Source organism: Athene noctua, chromosome Z, assembly GCF_965140245.1.
Source record: "Athene noctua chromosome Z, bAthNoc1.hap1.1, whole genome shotgun sequence".
Lineage (NCBI taxonomy): Eukaryota > Metazoa > Chordata > Aves > Strigiformes > Strigidae > Athene > Athene noctua.
This window is the reverse complement of record NC_134077.1, coordinates 72,936,951-72,955,989: the sequence shown is the minus strand read 5'-3', so window position 1 is coordinate 72,955,989 and position 19,039 is coordinate 72,936,951. Positions and strand designations below refer to the sequence as shown.

At 41.5% G+C, this 19,039-nt stretch overlaps 1 protein-coding gene across 1 annotated transcript in view; it reads right to left on the bottom strand.

Annotated features, from left to right (window-relative positions):
* Positions 1–7,061: 7,061 nt before the first annotated feature.
* ARHGEF28 (Rho guanine nucleotide exchange factor 28) overlaps positions 7,062–19,039 on the bottom strand; it is a 61,758-nt gene continuing 49,780 nt past the window's right edge. The window contains 1 exon segment of the mRNA XM_074931371.1: positions 7,062–8,201. Within this exon segment, the coding sequence (XP_074787472.1) occupies positions 8,041–8,201 (161 nt within the window). The 3' untranslated portion in view covers positions 7,062–8,040.

Genomic DNA, 19,039 nt, shown 5'->3' with positions numbered 1-19,039 from the left:
GTATCTATAGCAAAAAGTTATTTCCTCAGTGTATGTACTATCTCTCTAGTTCTGATATCTTATCAATTTAGGCTCCAAACACTTGTTTTGTCAAGGTTTGATCCCCATTATTTAAATCTTAATGGAGGATGGAGTAACAGCAGCTGTTACAGCTAATGGAAGAGTTGCTTGTTTCAATTGTTGGGTGGGCAAGAGACTCCCATTCTTGATTTTCAGCCTCATGCTCTTTATAGCTACATTGAATGAGGTACTGGACTCGATGTCTCCACCATGATGGTGTCAGGCTGTTCTGCCAGCTGGGTGGCAGGACCCGGTGCTTCCCAGGAATAAAAAGCTCATCTCAGCCCCCTGTCGAAGGGAGTCCTGATGGCCAAAGGCCAGGAGCAACCCATTGCCCACCCAGCCTCTCCCATAGCTAGCATGGCACTGAGAGACTGTTTGGATAAAACCTCTTAGGACAGCCACAAAGAGGGAAGCATGAGCTGTCCCTGCTGTTTTCCGCGCAGGAAGTGCCTAACCCGGGGGCAGCTGTGGGAAGTGGCTGGCAGAGGACCCCTGTGCCCCCAGGCCAGGGTCCCTTGGTGGGGCTGGAGCAGGGTGCTGTGTGGAGCCAGAATCACACCTACCAGTTATCATCCTGTAAACCCACAAATTATTCTTCTATAAAAAAACAAAAACCCAAAAAAACGTAACAAGTGACTCAAGCGGGTGGGAAGGAGGCAGGAGCAAGCAGCTTCAGACTGTGCCTGTGCAGCAGTGACAAGTGGATGGAGGGCACGTTGGCTTGGAAAATATCTGAGTGTTTGCATCTCATACACTGCCATATCTTTCCTCTGGATATTAAAATAAAACTTTAAACACTGACAGCATACACACAGGTTTGAAAAGAATTATTTTGCTATTGTTTGCAGACAACTATGTTGCTCTGAAGATATGTACAAATTAAATGTTAATCCAAGTCTAGGGATAATCTAATTATTGCTTCCTTTTGAAGTAAGAGGAACAGTATTTGCTGAGTAAATTATGGACCTCTACAGGTAAAACTTGCTTTGAAGATTAAACAACACACATGTTATTATAACCATTCCTGACCTTTGTTGCTTTCTAAAAACATAAATTAATTTTGAATTTTCACAGAGATGTTGAATTTCAGAAGGCACTACTTCATATCTTTGTCTTTTAATAGTAGCTGAAATGGCAACATAACAGAGAGCACCAAATATATGAGAAACTGCTTGTGTGATATATGTAGTTCACAGCTACTCTACAATACAGAAGAAATACCCATTTTAGCATAGAGGGGACACTGGCAGCATGGGGAAACCATGCTCACCACCATGGGCCAGGCTTGTGGGCTAGATCCCCACATGCTCACAGCTCTGTTCTTGGGTAGAAGAGCCCTGGCCAGATGCCTGCTGGAAAGGGCCCAGAGCATCCTGGTTTTGTGCTGGGCAGGGGAGGGGGTGGCAATCATGGAGTAGTGATGGACTAAGAGGCAGGACCTGGCACCTCCAAGAATGGAGATAATCCTTCCTGCTATCTGGCTGTGAATTCTTCTGCCACATTATGTCCAGTCTATCATATTCAGCTTTACTTTCATCAGTGGAGATATCCAGTAATTTAATTACGTAATAAAGCCTAGTTAACAAAACCCCCAATCAAGTAACAAATTCATGTTTTAATGTAATTTCATAGAACTCCTATATGGATTTTTTCCATCAGTAACTCCCTCAACACTGTACAGAAGAAGCGGTTTCTACTATTTCTTGTGCTGTTTATTTCCCCAATCACTTGTTCTTGAGTCAGTATCACTTTGTCTGGCAGTTCATAATTACCCACCGTTCCTGTTAAGGGCCATCCGGAAGAACATGCTTCATAGCTCACCTGCAACATTAGCAAGGGCCTGTAGTTCCTCAGGGACTTCACGCCCCAACCATGGATAAGCCACAAGCAAGTTTTGCCTCCTGTACCCTTGAGTTTCACCTGATGATAAAAAATTCTGCTGTGCCAGACACAGAAAAATATCAAACATGCCCTCTAGTCTGGAGCTTTAGATGTTTATTGAGGACTTAAAACTAAAAAAATTTATCTTTATAAATCTTTCTACAGAAAACCTGGGCATCAACTGGAAGGTAGTCTGATGTCCTTAAGACAGGTTCCACAGCATTAAACAACAGCAACAGGATTTCCTACAGTCTCATGACTTACTGCCCAGACATTTTGCAAGGCTGTAGTCTACGTATCAAATGAAGGTCAGGCAAGGCCAGGACATCATTTCCATGGTGGGATAGTCTTCACATCACCTGGAAGATGGAAGGAAATCTTACTCATGGATATGGGTATGTGCCAGCTTTTTCTGTCCATAGGGCATCTAGAAGCACTGCCAAAGTAAATGACTGATTTGATGCATGCTTCAAAGAAGGCCACAAAGCTAAGGAGCTTTGGATCCTCGAAGTCCTTCCTTCACCTGCAGCATTGACACTGTTCAGACTTCATTGAGATACAAGCTATTTTGCTATTACTCAAGCATCAGGCACTTGGAGATAATTTTCTGAAGTCTGTGCCACCTTGCCAGTTCACCTGGTGCTTGCACATAGGTTTAAAATCAGACCACATCTGGTCATGTGGGACTCTGCAAAGGAAAGCAGTATCAGCAGAGAGGCAATTTCACTCCTGATATTTTCCTTTTCACTGACAATTTGAGTACATCACGCTGAAACCTTGCTCCTTACACATATGGGACATCAGTAGCACGTACTCAACAGCATCAGAAGCTGTAGAGAGGCCTCAGAGGATGAGAATGGTTACCCTCCACTGACTGAAAGCAGGAGATGCTCAGTCAGTGCTGTTAAAGTTATTTCTCTTGGCTGCCTTTGTATCTGGATTGGGTTTGGTTTGGTGAGTTTATAATTGATCCACAAAAGCTTGTTGTAGCATTCATTCAGCAGTGCTAGGACAGCTGTGTGCATGTAGAAAAAGAGGAAAACTTTAATTTCAGGTGAGGAATTACTTTAATCAGAAATTACACCAATTTCTCATGTTTCTTGCAGTATTCAAGAGGAGCACAAGTAGGTTTACAGCTTGACCTGAGAATCCTCAATGAGCTGAATGCGGAGAATGCAGACATCCTGTTCGTTCACTTGAATAGGAGAGCAGGGGACTCATGCTGATCTTGACAAACTGTCTTCAGTTCATGGGATTGTTCATCCATGCAGGCCTTTGTTGTTAGTGGTAACCTGGGTTAGCGAAAGGTTCACACCACTGCATATCTCCTGTAGGCATGGTTGGGCAGTTTTATGGAAAGCTCATAAGAAAGTTCCCTTGGGTCTGTTAAGCAGCCACCATAGGAGAAATTCTTTGTTTCAGCTTCACTGTCACTGTTGTAAATATCTGATCCTCACTCCATATGGCACTGGATTTAAAAAACACAGCATCTAAACCAGTATGTGATAATTACTGGGTTTTTTTCTCCAAATAAAAAAAGCTTGTTCCATGAAGGACCCTAGAAAACATACCATGGTAGGGGACACTCTTTCTGCCTTCTGTATACCCAGAGTGCCTTTTGCATGTTTCTTTTCTCTCCTCCTGGTCTTCACGCAGAATATTTCAAGACTCAATCTCAGAATTTGGTGGATGTTGCAGACCTCCCTGTGTCGGAGCCCTTCCATGTAAGAGATGGGAATATCCTCATCTGAGACTGCAAATGAATGAGCAAGGAGAAGAGGAAGAAACTTCTGCATAGCTGATCCCCAGCATAGGAAACATAGTTCTCTGCGTATCTGGGAGCCAACTACTGACCTGGGTAGAGCTGCTGCCAACACTGCTCTGCGTGTCAGTGAAAAGCACTGACATTGCCAGATGACATATCTGGACCATTTCACCACCATGGCCCACAAAACGCAAGTTCCTCCACAATCCTTTTAGTCTTTGGTGATCTCTTGATACAAGAAGCCCAGTAGTCTATTGTCTGATGCACTTCTGTAGAGAAAAGGGCTGTATTAACTCGAACACTTCAGATTAATGTCAGTAAGGTTATCCTATAAGGTTTTTCCTTTATACTGAAAAAATAAAACCTGGTTTCACATCAGTCTGCCAAAGGGAGCCTTTATGCAAAATTCAAGCTATTGAATTCAGGCCATCCTCGGAGTCTTATCTCAGAACCTTGCAGCAAGTGAGACAGGAAAACCTTTTTTGGAGGTTAACATGTAGCTGTGTTTATGATTAGGATTGTCAAGAATATTCACAGCTACTTCTGCAGTGATTCTACATATAGATCTTTACTAGGGATGAGAAAACAACAAATTCATCCATTTACCTTGGCAAAAAGAGTCACAAAGTGACTGCAATTCCCTAAGAAAGAGCAGACATCCAACCTGTTACAGTACTCTAATGGCCCATAATCTATGCTGTTTCTACCTCTGTAATACAAACTGGGCACAGTAAGGCTTTGGATGGGAAAGTTTTGGGGTTAGAATTCTTTTCAAACAGAATATTCATTAGAAGGTATCTGAGCAGCCACACTATTTCCCCATTTGTCATCAAATGCATAAGGAAAACTGCCTCATCTGCAACTCTGCTTTCAAAATTCAGTCAGAGCAAGTTGTACATGTTACTTACCACAGCACAGTCTGCTTTTCTCTGAATGAACATGATTTTACCAGTGTTATGGCACATTACTTCAGAATTTGCACTTAGCTGATTAAGAAGCAGTGAAAAATCTTACTCTTTTTTTTAGCTTAAATGGGCAGCATATAAGTTAATGCAGCCCACAGGGCACTCTAAGTAAAATGATTTATGTTCCTTATATGGCAAATATTAACATTTTTTTTTTTAAATCACTTTAGTAAACAACCTTTGGGGAGTTTTGCTGAGAGCCTAATCTGTATTTAATGTAGGCATTTGAAAATTACATGGCCAAGCTTTGTGAAAAATCTCTTAAAAATGCAGCTAAGTGTGTTGTTTACTTTAAACAGCAGCCAAGTGAAGCATTTGTTCTGTTTTGACCTCATTCTGTAAGTGACTAAATGCATAAATCTAAGGTTCTGGATCCAGCCCACTGTAAGGTTGAGCCCTTCATGAATTCCTTCTTTACCATTTTTACAGATCTGCTGAAAAAAGCTTTCTTGGGAGTTTCCCTTAAAAATCTCTCAAAGTTGTCAGATACGACAGCTTTACTAGAATGCTACAAAATTAAGGAGAAAATGCTGGACAAACTCTAGGTATGACAGTAAAGAAATCACCCCTTCATTAGACGATGAAAGAAAGTTAACAAAAGAAAAAACAGAGAGAAGCCCAGTGCAGTGGAGATTTGTGGTACAGCATTTGTTCCTTTAATTTAAACACCGAAATAAATTACTATATTCGATTTTGAGCTTTCAGAGGCGAGAAGCCTCGAGAAGCACAGCAGAAAGAAAACACAATATATGGAATGAGTTAAAAATAAAAACAACATGCCTTGCAAATAAATCCACTTCAAAACAATAATAAAGGTGAAGGGGAGAACTTCTGAATATATTTTTCTAATAAAAAATAAGACAAATCATTAATATATGCCTGACAATTACTGAAAATGGTGTCTGCTAAAACGGCTGAGTCTTGTCGAGGTTGCATTAAAATTCTGCTCTGTATTAAGAAATACCCAAATAAAGGACAGAGTTCAGAGTGCATAATAATCTTGTTACAAAGAGCACCTGCCGAGACCATACTGGCCTATAGTTTAAACATTTTCTACAATTAAAATACCTAAATCTAGAGGCCACCTGTTTCCTGCCTTTGCCTTCTTTGAGTGCCAGAAGTTTTACTGTAAACACAGGTGAGCAAAATAAGATGCTGCCTGATGTTAGGGGACTCGAGGAATTTGCACAACAGCTGAAGTTCCAGCCGGCCACTTTTTAACTCCCAGTCCCTCAATTAAAACTGATGAGAGAAGCAGTATTCTCTCTTCCTCTCCCAGTGGCAAGATGCTTACATGGGAATTCCCACACCAGGCTGGGACACCAGCTATCCATCCAGCAGCTTGGATTTGACAGTAACCAGTACCAGATGTTCCAACAAAGGCATAATAAAATGCAGAGAGAGAAATTGCAGAGAAAATAACTCAGATTTTCCCAATTTCCATCTGGTCCCTGCAAAATGCACATATTCTGGGACATACTACATCCCAAGAACCTGGTCTGGCTATTCAGAAATTTGCCAAAAAGCTGTCCAGATGACAACCCTGAATTCATTGCTGACTGGTATAATAGAGAGGCTGTGGACTGTCCTTACTCTAGGACCCTTAAGAGAGGTTGGATTCCCATTTTCATTTCAGTCTAACTGTGAAAAAGAAGGTAAAACATTTCCAGAAATCCTAAAAGGGATTTTTTTCTTATAAGGAGACATATTAAAAAAGTGCTGTCAGATGAGCAGGAGTCTTGAAGGCTGGAAATAGAAATCGGAAAATTCATCTTCAGGTTCAATCTTCCCCTCATAACACTGGCACACCAGTTAATACCAGCTGGGAATCAGGTCCTACTCATCAAGAATGTCAGTTGCTCAGTTCTTAACCCAAGACACCAACAGCTAGTCTAAGTAGCCCAGTAAGACTCATCTCAGAAAGCTCTGCTTTTGAATATTCCCAATAGCACGGAAGTTCCTGGAAGAGAATCCTCTGCATTAAGAAATGCTTGCTGACAAACACCTGTCTAAAACTCTGCCCCCTGCAAAAGATCTTCCACAATGCAAGGCTTAGGGTAAAATGGTTACCATACAATGCTTGGGCCTTATCCAGACCAACGGGCAGGGGCAATCCTGTGCTCCTCTGCCCCATGAGCTGGGCAGATGTGAAGCAGCACTGATCCAGCAGCTGCGCAGCTGCATCCCTGCTGCACTGCTGCCACTGCCATCAGCCAAACTAAGCGAGCACCTGGCCACTCCAGAGGACTGCCCGTGCCTTCCTGAATAGGCACATCCTTGGTTTTACCAGCTGAGGTGCCTGGAGCACAGCTTTGGCTGTGCTGGACCAAGGCAGGCACATCTGTAGCAGGGCAGAGTGTGAACCAGGCAAGGAGATTTTACTTTTTTTCCCCTTCTGGTATCAAACTTCTCTGGAGGACCCAACAATGAATTGAAGTTACAGTTTTGCAGAAACGCACAGAACATTTATTCAAGTCGACAGAAGTGTACAAATATTTCTGAAAGACAAAAAGGCATGAAACAGGTCCTGGCTTCTTACTGCCTAACACACTGATGATCCCGTGAACCTAAAGGCAGGAATCTAGCTGGCTTTTACGTGGGAAAGCAGCAGAGTTTCAGAAGAGTTAGCTAAAAGCCTACTATTTTTCCCCTTTCTTTTCTTTTGATCAGTGAAATGGCTTAATCTGGTAAATTTTAATGTGTAAGGGCACTTACTGAAATGAGATATTATAATACAATAACAAACTGATTTACACCATCTCTGCACAGAAACTGGCAATAGTACCAAAATGATGATAAGCTTTGGGACGTGAACAAACATTTAAAACTACCCAATTAAGTTGAGACCGTAAAAACATCCTCTTCTGAGCAGTTCCTGAGCCGGGGGATAAGGAAAGCAACCCAGTAGTTAAGGGTTCATAGCACATTTCAGCAAAGACTATAGCCATCATTTTTATATTGCTATATGCTCACATTATATGACAACTTTCAGAAGGTTAACGATCCATACTCTGAAATCTCAAATAACAGGCCCATCTCTCTTAGCTTGTCCTTTTAAAAAGAGGACTCTAGAGAAAATCAACACTAGCTTTCACAGTTCTTTGTGGCATTTTTAAAGTTCCAAATTGTAAGTCTCCTCTGCTACCCATCGCTTCTCACAAAGCATTTGAAATCATGTCATAAATTAAAGATTATGAAACAAAGGCTTCAGAATAATTTAACCATTATATTTATCATGGGGAAAATCTTGCACTGCATATTAAATACTATCCTTAAAGCCATTTGGTCTTACAGAACAACTATGGACATTCAGAAAAGCAAACAGAGTTATATTTCCAAAGTGCTACTGAGATTAGAAAAAGAGCCTCAGAGGTAAACAATCTTCTCCTCTACTCTGCCTCCTCCTTCTGCATCCTGCAGGCTCTCAAGCTGGTGGTTCAGCAGCTGTGCTTCTACCCCTGGCAGCTGGATGGGTGCCTAGTTTGGAATGCTTGTCTGGGGACACTGGGTCTGTGATGCATTCAGATCTGTAACACACAAGAGAACAATATTTCACAATGCATCTTCTGCCATGCCTGCACCATCGTAAAGAGCAAATACTGACTTTTTCATTAGCACCATTTCCTAGTTTGCAGCACCTGTTTAGAAAGGAAAACACTGCTGTATTACAAATTATACTAGAATCTGGTGAGAGGTACCTTACCCAAATTTACTGAAATCTCTTCAAGGCTGTCCACTGTCATCCAAGGTATGATCACTGTCGCTATTTTTACAGTAAAATAAATTTATAGCCCTACTTCACTAGCCAGACACGCAATAATAGAAAGGCATAAATGCTGTCAGAGATGGGCTGGAGGGAAACATACAGCACATAATTAGTATTTTTATTAGTAATAATACAATTGTAAAACTAATACAGTTTCCATCATTGCACAGAATTTTATTTTCAAACCTTCCTTTCACAGACAAAGAAGAATTAACTGAGTAAAAGTTAAAAATCTACTTGACTAACACTTGATATCTGTAACAGATGTATAACCATCCAGCTTTTTCTGCCAAGTTTATCTGTTATTGCACAAACTATCTACTCTATTCTTGTCTCAATCCTTTAAGTGTGACATGGAGATAATACTTGCACCCAAACACTAAGAAATTATTTCACAATGATCTTCATTTGTTATCTTTCCAATTTGCTCGTACAAATGCAGAGGATCAGGTACTTCTTTTCTAGCATTAAGCTCTGAGGGATTTTGTGATGATCTGTGTACTACTTAAAAAAAAAAAAAAAAGGTTGGGTTTTCTCCTTAGTCAGCTCACTGTACCACTTCAGGCCTTTGGGAACTACCTCTTAGCAGCTGGCATTTCTACATCTGTATTTCTGCAAAGCAATTTTTACCATAAAAACAAGCTGCATAACAAGGGAGCGTGTATGGTCACACCTAGGGATAAGAAAAGTCCACAACAGACTGGCTGCAATACTTTTGGAGAACTAGTTGGAGAAGCCTAATTACAAATTTGAAAAAAACCACAAAGAACATGCACCATCAGTACTATAATCTTGGCTGGACCAACCTCCGCTATTCCATCACGAGGGTTAACTTTTAATTCTTCCTTCTGCAAAAAGGACTCTGCAGGAAGAAGGGGAGCTTGGCACTGCTCCCACAGAATGGATAATATCAGAAGCAAGCAAACTCAGCAGTGGCATCCTTTGAGCCTCAGCCACTCATACAGAGCACTAAAAAGACATTTCATGCCTGCTCTGGTGCCTACCCCTTCTCACATGCACGTGCAATGAAAAATCTATTATAAAGGAGATATTTGGGGGGGTGTTTGTCTGTTTCTTTTGTTTGTGAGGGGTTGTTTTGTTTTGGACTGCGCTTTTTTGGGCTAGTTTTGATTTTGTGGGGTTTTTGGGTGGTGTTTTTGTTGTCGTTTGTTGTTGTTGGGGTTGTTTGGTTTTTTTTAAACACACCATGTCGCTCTAACTGGTGGCAATTTAAAATGACACCTGTCCACATTTGGCATTCCCCTGACACATGTGACTTTCACCAGTCTTGTTGTTTGAGGCAGGAGTTTAAGGCAAAACAAGCTTTCTTCTGCAAAGCCCAGGCTCCCAGGCTGCTCCCAGCCACAGGCCATGTGGAGTGGTGGGAGATGACTATGGACAGGCAGGTGGGAACACATCCTATTGCTGCCTCTGCCTTCAGCACCTTCTCCTCTTTGATATTCATTCACACAGATGGGGGGGAGCAAACAGGCTTTGGAGCTTCAGCTATTGGTGTATAAACCACATGTATGTTATACCTGCTTCGTCTATACTGTGAGAATGCAGTTACTGTGGCAGGGGCAAGGTATTTATTCACAAAAGTTGCTTGGTCATAGTGGGATGATACAGAAAGTTAAGAAAATTAATCACAAATTCCCTTTCTTTCACTGTTTTACACTGGATTTAAAGGATCAAGTTTTGGTCTTGGTGAAAATCCAGAGTAAGTCTTGACTGCAGGCGAGTTATTTGCAATACATAACACAGCAGGATTTGACTCCCTAACTTACTTAAACAGGCTCTCTTTGTTAAAGATGACTTTTGCATTTATTTCTTTTTGATAGCCACAATAGAAAAAGATTACAATTTGCATTACAAATTGGATACTTCAGTCTTATTTATTTACTAAAAAGAGCCCTACCAGTGAAAGGTCCTCTAAACCCTTTTATTTTGGGGTAATTTTCCCTACATTAATATTCCTTTTAAGTCCTGTGAGTCTATTCACCTTCACAAAGTTATGCGCATAAGAATACCAGGCAGTAAGCATTTATTTGAAAGCTGTTTCCAAAGTTTATGAAGTACATAATTGGAGAAGCCTAATTACAAATTTGAAAAAACACGGAAAAGAAACACCTTACGTGCAGTTATTTTCCATCATCAAAATTAAACAGTAATTGCTTCACCAATTAAAACAGTAGCTGTTTCCAAACCATTTCTCGTTAACTGTTACAACTCTTAGCAGCAGACCTGAGCAGTGGAAACCGTCAGTGTTCTGGAAAAACAAATCAGATTCTGTAACTACCAATAAATGATCTATCGCTACTTTAGCTGCCTTTTTATTCCCCCCCCTCCCCCCTTTTTAAAAAAATTTTTTAATTCTCTTGTATCCGGAGAACCTAAACAGCAGGATAGCACCCAGGAGGTGAGAGCCCAGCTGCCACTGGGGTGATGAGTAGATTGTTGGGCTGGAAAGGTTGTGCTTAATCCAGCTGAGGAGGGAAGGGGCTTGTTGTGGCTGCACTTCAGGTGGCATTCAACACAGGCTCTGCCTAATAAAAGCACAATGTGTCCCCGGGGTCAAAAGACTCAGCCTGCTGGTGGGGAGTGGGCCTGGTACCATGCTGGAAGCAGCCACACCAGGAGACCAGCTGGTATTGCAGGCAACAGCACGATGCACCCCAAGAGCAGCTGCTCAGGGAGGGCAGAACTGCCAGAGTTGGGAATAACAGCCTCAGGTGAAGCGAGAGTGGGGAAAGGGGACTGATCCACTAGTCAGTACTGGTTCTTGTTACGCAGAGAGCAGCAACAGCTGCCAAGAAGCCTCCCCCGAAGTCCCTGGTGCAACACAAGGAAACTGGATGCCCTTGGCCCCAAGGAGAATGGTAGGAGAAATCTTCCTCTATAAATGATTTTCCAAAACAGGGAAGGAAACCTCCAGAACTAGCCTTGAAAGCATCAGCTGCTTCCCACTAAAGAACTCAGAGCTGAAGGTGCCAAAAAAAAAATTTTAAAAGTGAAAAGAAAAACAAACCAGTTAGTCACACAGACGAGGCAGAGGAGGGCTGACAAAGGGGGCTGCTATCATAAAACTGCAGCCGGGAAGCTCTCCCATGCTTTCCAGTCAGCTGGGGCATGCCCAGGAACCTACTTAGCCCCTCTGTCCAAGCCCTCCTCTGCTGCACTGCGGGTGACAGTCAGAACTCCGTATGGATCAAGGCAAATAAGAACCCCGACCTTCTATGAACCTCCTTCGTTGTGGCTGTAAATCAACCGCCAACACTGGCCACAAAATGAGTTTTGTATTATTCCCTTTCTTTAAACTGAGCATTTTCTTAAGCTTTCTTCTGCTCCCTTCCAACCTGCCGAGTGATGCTCAGGCAGGCTGTGTTCAGCTCAACAGCGCACCCACCAGACCGGCACCCACATCACCAGCACCCAGCAAAAGAGTTCTCACTGCCCCCGCGTGAACCCCTCCTGCCTGGACAGAGCTCTGCCGGCTGTCTTGCTCCTGCACCTCTTGCACAGAAAGGGCAAGTGAAGGTGACAGTACCTGGCCACTGCCTTCCTCTTGCTCATTTACACCTACTTTCCTTCATATTTATATCAGGACAGAGGATATTCCCAGAATTCCAGAGCTTTAATGAAGCTGAGCCGTAGCTCAGGCCCTTCCATGAGGTCTTCTGTGAGTCCCAGGTCCCCACACCCTCCCATTTCTACAGCAGCCATGGGCTGTTGGCATCTCAGCACATGCCAGGCCCTGGAGGTTACGTGCAACCAGCTATGCAAAATTTATTTATTTCCTAAAGAGCCTGAGCCAGATCCACAGCTGCATCATGTACACCCTAGACAAAACTGAACTGCAGACCAGAAGAATGAACTCTTTCAGTGTTGGGCTGGACAAACTCTCCAGCAAAGAAGGACATGTTTGAGGCTGGAAACCAAAGGGTAGGTGAACCGTGACAGCACTTGCAACATTTTGGGGCCATGTAGCCTGTTCAGCTCAGGGCCAAACCACAGCACAAAATACACTTAAGTCCAGCTTTTTCTCCTTTTTATCTGGCTGACACCATTTCATTAAATAAAGAAAACCCAGGCATTCACTGTTGTCTCCCCTCCAATTTTCTCAAAAGGAGTTAGAGTCTGTTTCTAACAAATTCTGGAAAAAAAAAAAAAAAAAATCACAAATTGCCTAATGCACACAGACACATACTGCCAAATCCAACATTAAAAACAAATCTAATTTTTTCCCCATTTTCCATGAGTGTAGCTTCAGTACCATGAGGATAGGTATCAGGAAATTGCAAGAAAGATACTCCCCCAAAACAAAAATACTTTTCTAGGCAACCTAAATATAATGGTAACAGCACACTGCAGGCCTGTTGTGTGTGGGGCCAGCTTGCTCACAGCTTTTAAGGGGACCTCGAGTTCTCCAAATGGGGTCTGGGTCCAAACTCAGAGAAACGACAGCTCCTGGCTGAAAACATGCTAATGTTGTACAGGAAAGGAAAAAAAGGTGGCATTCCACATCCTAACGATCGTAACTTACCCTTCCTGTAGCACTAAGAAACAGCATTAGTGGCATCCCATAAACTGCTCAGAAGGTGAAGGACAAAGCAATGGCATTTGTAGGAATCTGAGATCAATACATACCAAAACAAACAGCCCGTGCTGCTGGGGGGCTAGGAGGGGTTCGGATGGTACAAAAGCCAAGTAAACAACTCATTATTCACACTGATTCTCACCTTCTGTCTGTTGTCATAGGATGTAAGCATTTCCACATCAAATAAAAGCCGCGGATTTTCTCCTTCACCCCTCCTCGCTTCCCAGAGGATCAGAACTCTCCAGGTAAGCTGGAGTGTCCACAGTGATGATTATGGGAAGGACAGGAAGATATTATCAAGGCACTAGGAAACACTCCAGGCAAAAAAACCCCCACCCTGTCAAGTCTGTGTTTTTAATAGAAAGCTTCAGTTTTTCTCCTTCAGCTCTGACCCTTATAGCAACACAGGTTAATTCATAATGGAAGGGATCTTAGGAGCCCTCTGGTTCAAACTCCTCCTCAAAGCTGGATCAGCTCTGAAGTTAGGCTGGATTAGATACCCTCCCTGCTGTTTACCAAAAAAAAAAAGGGGTGGGGACGGATGGACACACAAATCACGGGGGAGAGGGGGGGCGAGTCACCACACAGATTTTGCAGAAACTGCATATATACACTAAATTTGCAGTGATTTTCAGAGATCTGTGTCACATGTTGGCCCTCTTCACAAAATAAAAATTCATTAAATCAGAGATTTATGCCACTTTTAGCAACAAATTTTAAAAATTCTCAAAACCATTACTCCTCTGAAAATAATATAGAGAGTTAGGTTTTGGGTTTAACATTTATTTATAACAACTAGTAACAAGTTCATCTGGACTGACAGCTGACACATCAACTTCAGGCCAAAGCTATGTGAAATGGCAGAGCTGCTGTATTTAATCCCACCACTGGCACTCATGCATAATGCAAAGTACAAGTAGACACCTAAAGACCAGTGCTAAATCTGCAAGGTCTGGGATATTCAAAGAAATTCAGGGGTAACAGGTTCTCATTTACCATTACAGTTCAATAGCAAATGGCAGCTCATAAACTCCACTGGAAGTCCCCACTGGCAAATTCCACAGCACTCTCTGTCTCTAATGATGCTCCCAGTGGTTTCCATGCAGATTCATTAGCAACAGCTGATTCCCCAGGGAACTCCAGGCACTTCCACCTCTCTCCTTCCTCCTGAAGAAAGGCACTATGATCAGGTCTGATTGGTTTTTTTAGTGCCTACTAAGACTGTACTAATTTGGGATGGATTTTCCCTACCGCAAGTTCAGTTGTTTATGGAGCTGATGGTTGGTGGGAGAAAGGGAACCTCACTCAGCAGCACCAGACCTTCTGGTGCAGCGCAGCCCTTCTCCATGGAACAGCCAGGAAACCACTGCTGCCACACAGGTTCAGATCACTTCGTATAGAAATTAAGTCTATAAGCATTGAAGGTCTGAGGACAATTCCCAGTAGTTTCACTGGGAGTCGAAATCTCAAATACCATCAAGAAACCAGGCCTTCACATCTCAATCTGATTTCACAGCAGGAACTGAATTTGGTACCAGGTCTCAAAAAACACTGGAAAAAATACTTTGACCCTGAAGCTACCAAGGAAAGAGGAGCCTAATCCATTTCCCAGCTGACTGAATAAGGCAGGAAATCAATCTGGGAATTTTAATGGTGCTGTTTACTTTTAACCAGTTCAACCCCATGAAAAAGAAGCAGCTGTATTTCTTAGGCAAAAAAGCACCTTTCACAAAAAGCAGATGAGCAATTAGGCCATAACAGATTCTACTATAATTAGTCTCATCTGCTTTTGGTGCATTTTTTTTGTTACAAGACAGAGAACAGAAAGAATTCAAAGTCTATAATGTTTATGATGAATAAAGTCTGCAACATAACTCTTCTTCATGTCTATACTTTAGATTTTTGATCATGATAAAATTACTGGAAATGCCATTATTCTGCATGTTTCTGTTCTTTGTTTACTTGTTGGCTTAGGTAAAACAATGCAATTCAGTTTTTAGGTTTTGTCTCTAATTCTTGAGAAAAGTTTGATCTAGAGAATTGGGACCACATTCTTGGCTAAGACAAAATGTATATTTATTTCACCAAAACTGCTTTATCATAAAGCTCCATAAGGGTTCCAACTCATTTATTTGATACTTGTCTTAAATATCTAGGTTTTGGAGTCATATGATGATGCAGCTGTCTTTTCTTTTATTAAAGCCCAGTAAACACACTATTTTAACACTGTGTTATAAAAAAAAAAAAAAATTAAAAACATCTCAAACTCAAACACTGCCAGTGATACCACTTTAAGTTCATAGCATGCCCCTAGGTTGAAATAATTTAAAATTTTAACCTACTTACATGGCTATGCTATCAGTTATGTCAGCTTTAAAGCACACAGCTTCTATACTATTTTTGGGATTATGTTTTTTTAATGCATATCAATAAGAGACTTAAAAATAGGTCTGACTTGGAATCATAACTTGTCTGTGCATTAAATACCTACAGTCTCACCTTGGCAGGGCATCCTGCCTGACAACTGCCAGCTTCTGCTTAATATTAATTTATTTAGGTATGAATTCCCTATTAAATTGTCTTTGTGCTAAGCTTTGAAGCTTTAGACGGCCAATTGCAGACACACACATGGTCCAGTAGGTACTCTGCTAACAATGAACACATGTTTTATTGACCTACTTCTTTTCCAGCTCATTAAACACAGCTGCACTCAAATGATGAAGAGAAAAATAACCATAAAACCCCAAGAACACCATTCCTACCAAGGATCACAAGGAACATGACTGGCTGCCAGCGTGGGTCTGCTCCTCTACCCAGTGCAGCAGTGCCCACACAGGGCACCTCTACAGGGGCAGGGGCAATTCGTCTATTCACTGATGAAAACAGCAGGGAAGCAATGGGGAAACTCCCACAGACTCTTCATTGGTGTGTCCAATGCAGGTGTATCTGAACTGTTGTCCCTCAGCCCATACTCTTCAGAAGACATTTGGCCAGCAGGCTGAAGTCTAAACAAACTGCAGCCAGCTGCTAATGCTCCTGCTTAAACATTTGCTAGAGAAGCAGAAGCGTTTCCAAAGACTCGGCAGATGATGAAACCGGACAGCCTTTCTGTGCCCAGGCAGCACCCTGCAGGTGTGCAAAACGGTGAAGCTTCCTCTCCTTCCCTCCCAAAGACAGAAATAGCTTAAACCCTGAAAAAAATAAGTGTTTCTGGCACATAAATTCACTCCCTTTGAAACAAAAGGGGACATTTACACATCAAAACTATTATTTTGAGCTCCCTGTTACCACAGACAGACATTATTGTGCGATTAAATTTGCTTCATATTTTATGGATGGTTCGGGGGGTTTTTTAAACTACAGTTGTGCTTTGAAATAAACATTAAATCAAAGACCTTGGCAAACAACCAGTTTAGTTCCCAGCTTTTGGACAGTCTTTCAGGTACAACACAAAGGAGCGTTGTCTGGACTTCAGGAAACATTTTCTTGAGTAGCAGAAGGCCACAACTCTGTTACAAAAGCCAAAATGGGAGGTTATTTATAAACAATCTCAAGTCTCCCCCTAAGCACCTTGGTTTTATATTGCAGTTTCCCAACAACAGCTGGGAATCACTTCTTACTCACAAAAGCTGATGAGATCAAAACTCAAAGCCAATATACAAAATTACTGCAGAAGCAAATAATAAGGCAAAGCACCTGTTTCAAATCAATTACATACTAATATTACTCTTTAATAGAAGCTGCTTCTTGTTAATTAATGCAGGAAAAAATACGGACATTATTATAAAAGAGAAACCTCTTAACTGATAGTTACAGAGATACTTGTTCTCCCTTGAGCTCAAAACACAGGGAAATAGTCACTACTTTTTGACTGCAATTTGATTATTACCACAGGCGTTTTTATCCATTTTTAGTCAGTTTGGATGGAAGTATAAGCACTGATGTTTTCTTCTTGTAGTCATTGAAAATAACAGCAAAAATTGAAAAGTTGCACATTACTCAAGTTTTGCATCATACACATAGGAAGTTTCAGGGTGTGATGGAATATTTTCAAATGGGTGCCCTTTTTAATTGTTTGCTAAATGCTCTGTGAACATGTAACTGCTGTGAAAACAGTCTACATAAAAGCTAAAGGGAAAACTATACATCAAAGCCAGAAAAAAGCACAATTATCAAAAAAGTGCCTCCATCCCTTGAGCCAAGTCTTTTTCTTGAGTACACAGAATGTACTTGGATCCAATTTTTTCTGCTCCCACTTCTCTCTGGTATGAGCAACACTGGTCTTACTCTTAAGTCAAAATTCATCAGCACCTCCTTCTACCTTGCCTTTACTAGAAGTTGTCTTCATCTCCAGTTCCACAGCTGCATGTCTGTAGACCCAGGCTCTGCTTTGGTCTGACTCTCTCCAGTGTGTTCCCATCCCCTTGCTTCATGCACTGTAACTCTGCACCAGTCCCATCCCACCACTCCAGAGAGCGGGCCATTTCTCCACAGCAGAAAAAAACGTGATGCTATGTTTTTAAAACACTCTCCTGCATTCATTTTTTACCTTCAGTTCAAAACTGCCCGTGTTTAACAAGCCTTTCTTAAACCTTCATCCCCTTCCCATTGACACTGTGTTGTATTAGCAAGTTTCTGTGCATGAGACAGCTTCTCTGCACTTCTTGTTGTCAGCAGCAACTATTCTGCAATTCTCAACCTCAATTAAAAAAAGATCAGAAATGTCTTCTCATTCTTTCCACCAAATGTACCCTGTCTGTCATGTATTCTTTAACATGGAATACATTAAATGACTTTTAAAGGCCATTGATTTCTTTGATTTTTCTATGGCAGACCCTAAACAAATACAGTCAAATCAAATATAATTTCTTATCATTTATGATCCATCTCTAGATCAAACTTCCAAGGGACAGTTAAGGAATCTCAGCAGGTCACTGTTGGAAAACTTCCTATTTGATTAAACTAAAAACAATCTCAATACCAACACAATGGTTCCTCCCCTCTACTGTCCCACCAAAAATTTACACTCAAAGGAAGGTTTACTATAGCATCTGGGAAGGCAGAACAAGATACTCCATGAAGTCTCCTCTAGCAGCTTGGCTACAGCCAATAGAATTTATGTGGAAGGCAATCACGTGCTCATGTGATGAAAGCCAGTAAAAGACAGACAATCTTCCCCAGTTTCCCAATAAATATTTAACAGCAGATGCTGTTGAGGTTTCATGCTACTAAGACTTCATCATTTTACACAGCATGCTACAGGCCATTTCCTGGAATATGTAAAGTATTATATTAAATAATTAAAATTACATTGTACTTTTCAAAATAAGCCAGACAGATATACTTGGTGATTCAGCTATGTGATTTTACAGGGTGTGTTTGCATACTCAGTATCTTGCAAAATTTGATCATCCATAAACAGCTTCTCCCAGTCATTAGGATGCATTATTTATTCACACTTGTGCATCTATTTCAGGCTCTAATTCCATTACAAAACTTACATAAAACGTTTTTAATGTACTAAAGCAGGGCACGCAGCCATGTCTCCACCCACAGATCATACTACCTGAGGAAAACACGGACCTCCCAAGGTATCTTCCTCACATCAAACAACAATTAGCAAGACTCTTGTTTCATGACTGCTTTCCTGAAGGATCATGTCTTTTCCTGCTGCCAAAGTCACAACTCTGTACAATCCTGAGCTGGAGCTGCTTCACTACAAACCAGTTGTCTGGCAAAAGATTCCCCACCCAGGGTCTTTTGCTTCTGTTTCAAAATGTGCTCCTTTCCCTCATTCTACTTCCCTGAACCTAATATCTATTGGAACAACCTTACTTAAGAAAAGAATAAATTAGCATATAAGAACTATGGTCCAAACCATTCCAGTTTCATTTGTGCCAGTAATTCCACTGACAGCAAAAAACACTGTACTGCAGCTGCAGGAATCATAAATATGAGGAAAATGATAAAATATCATCCTATTGCTATTTAAGAAGTCTGCA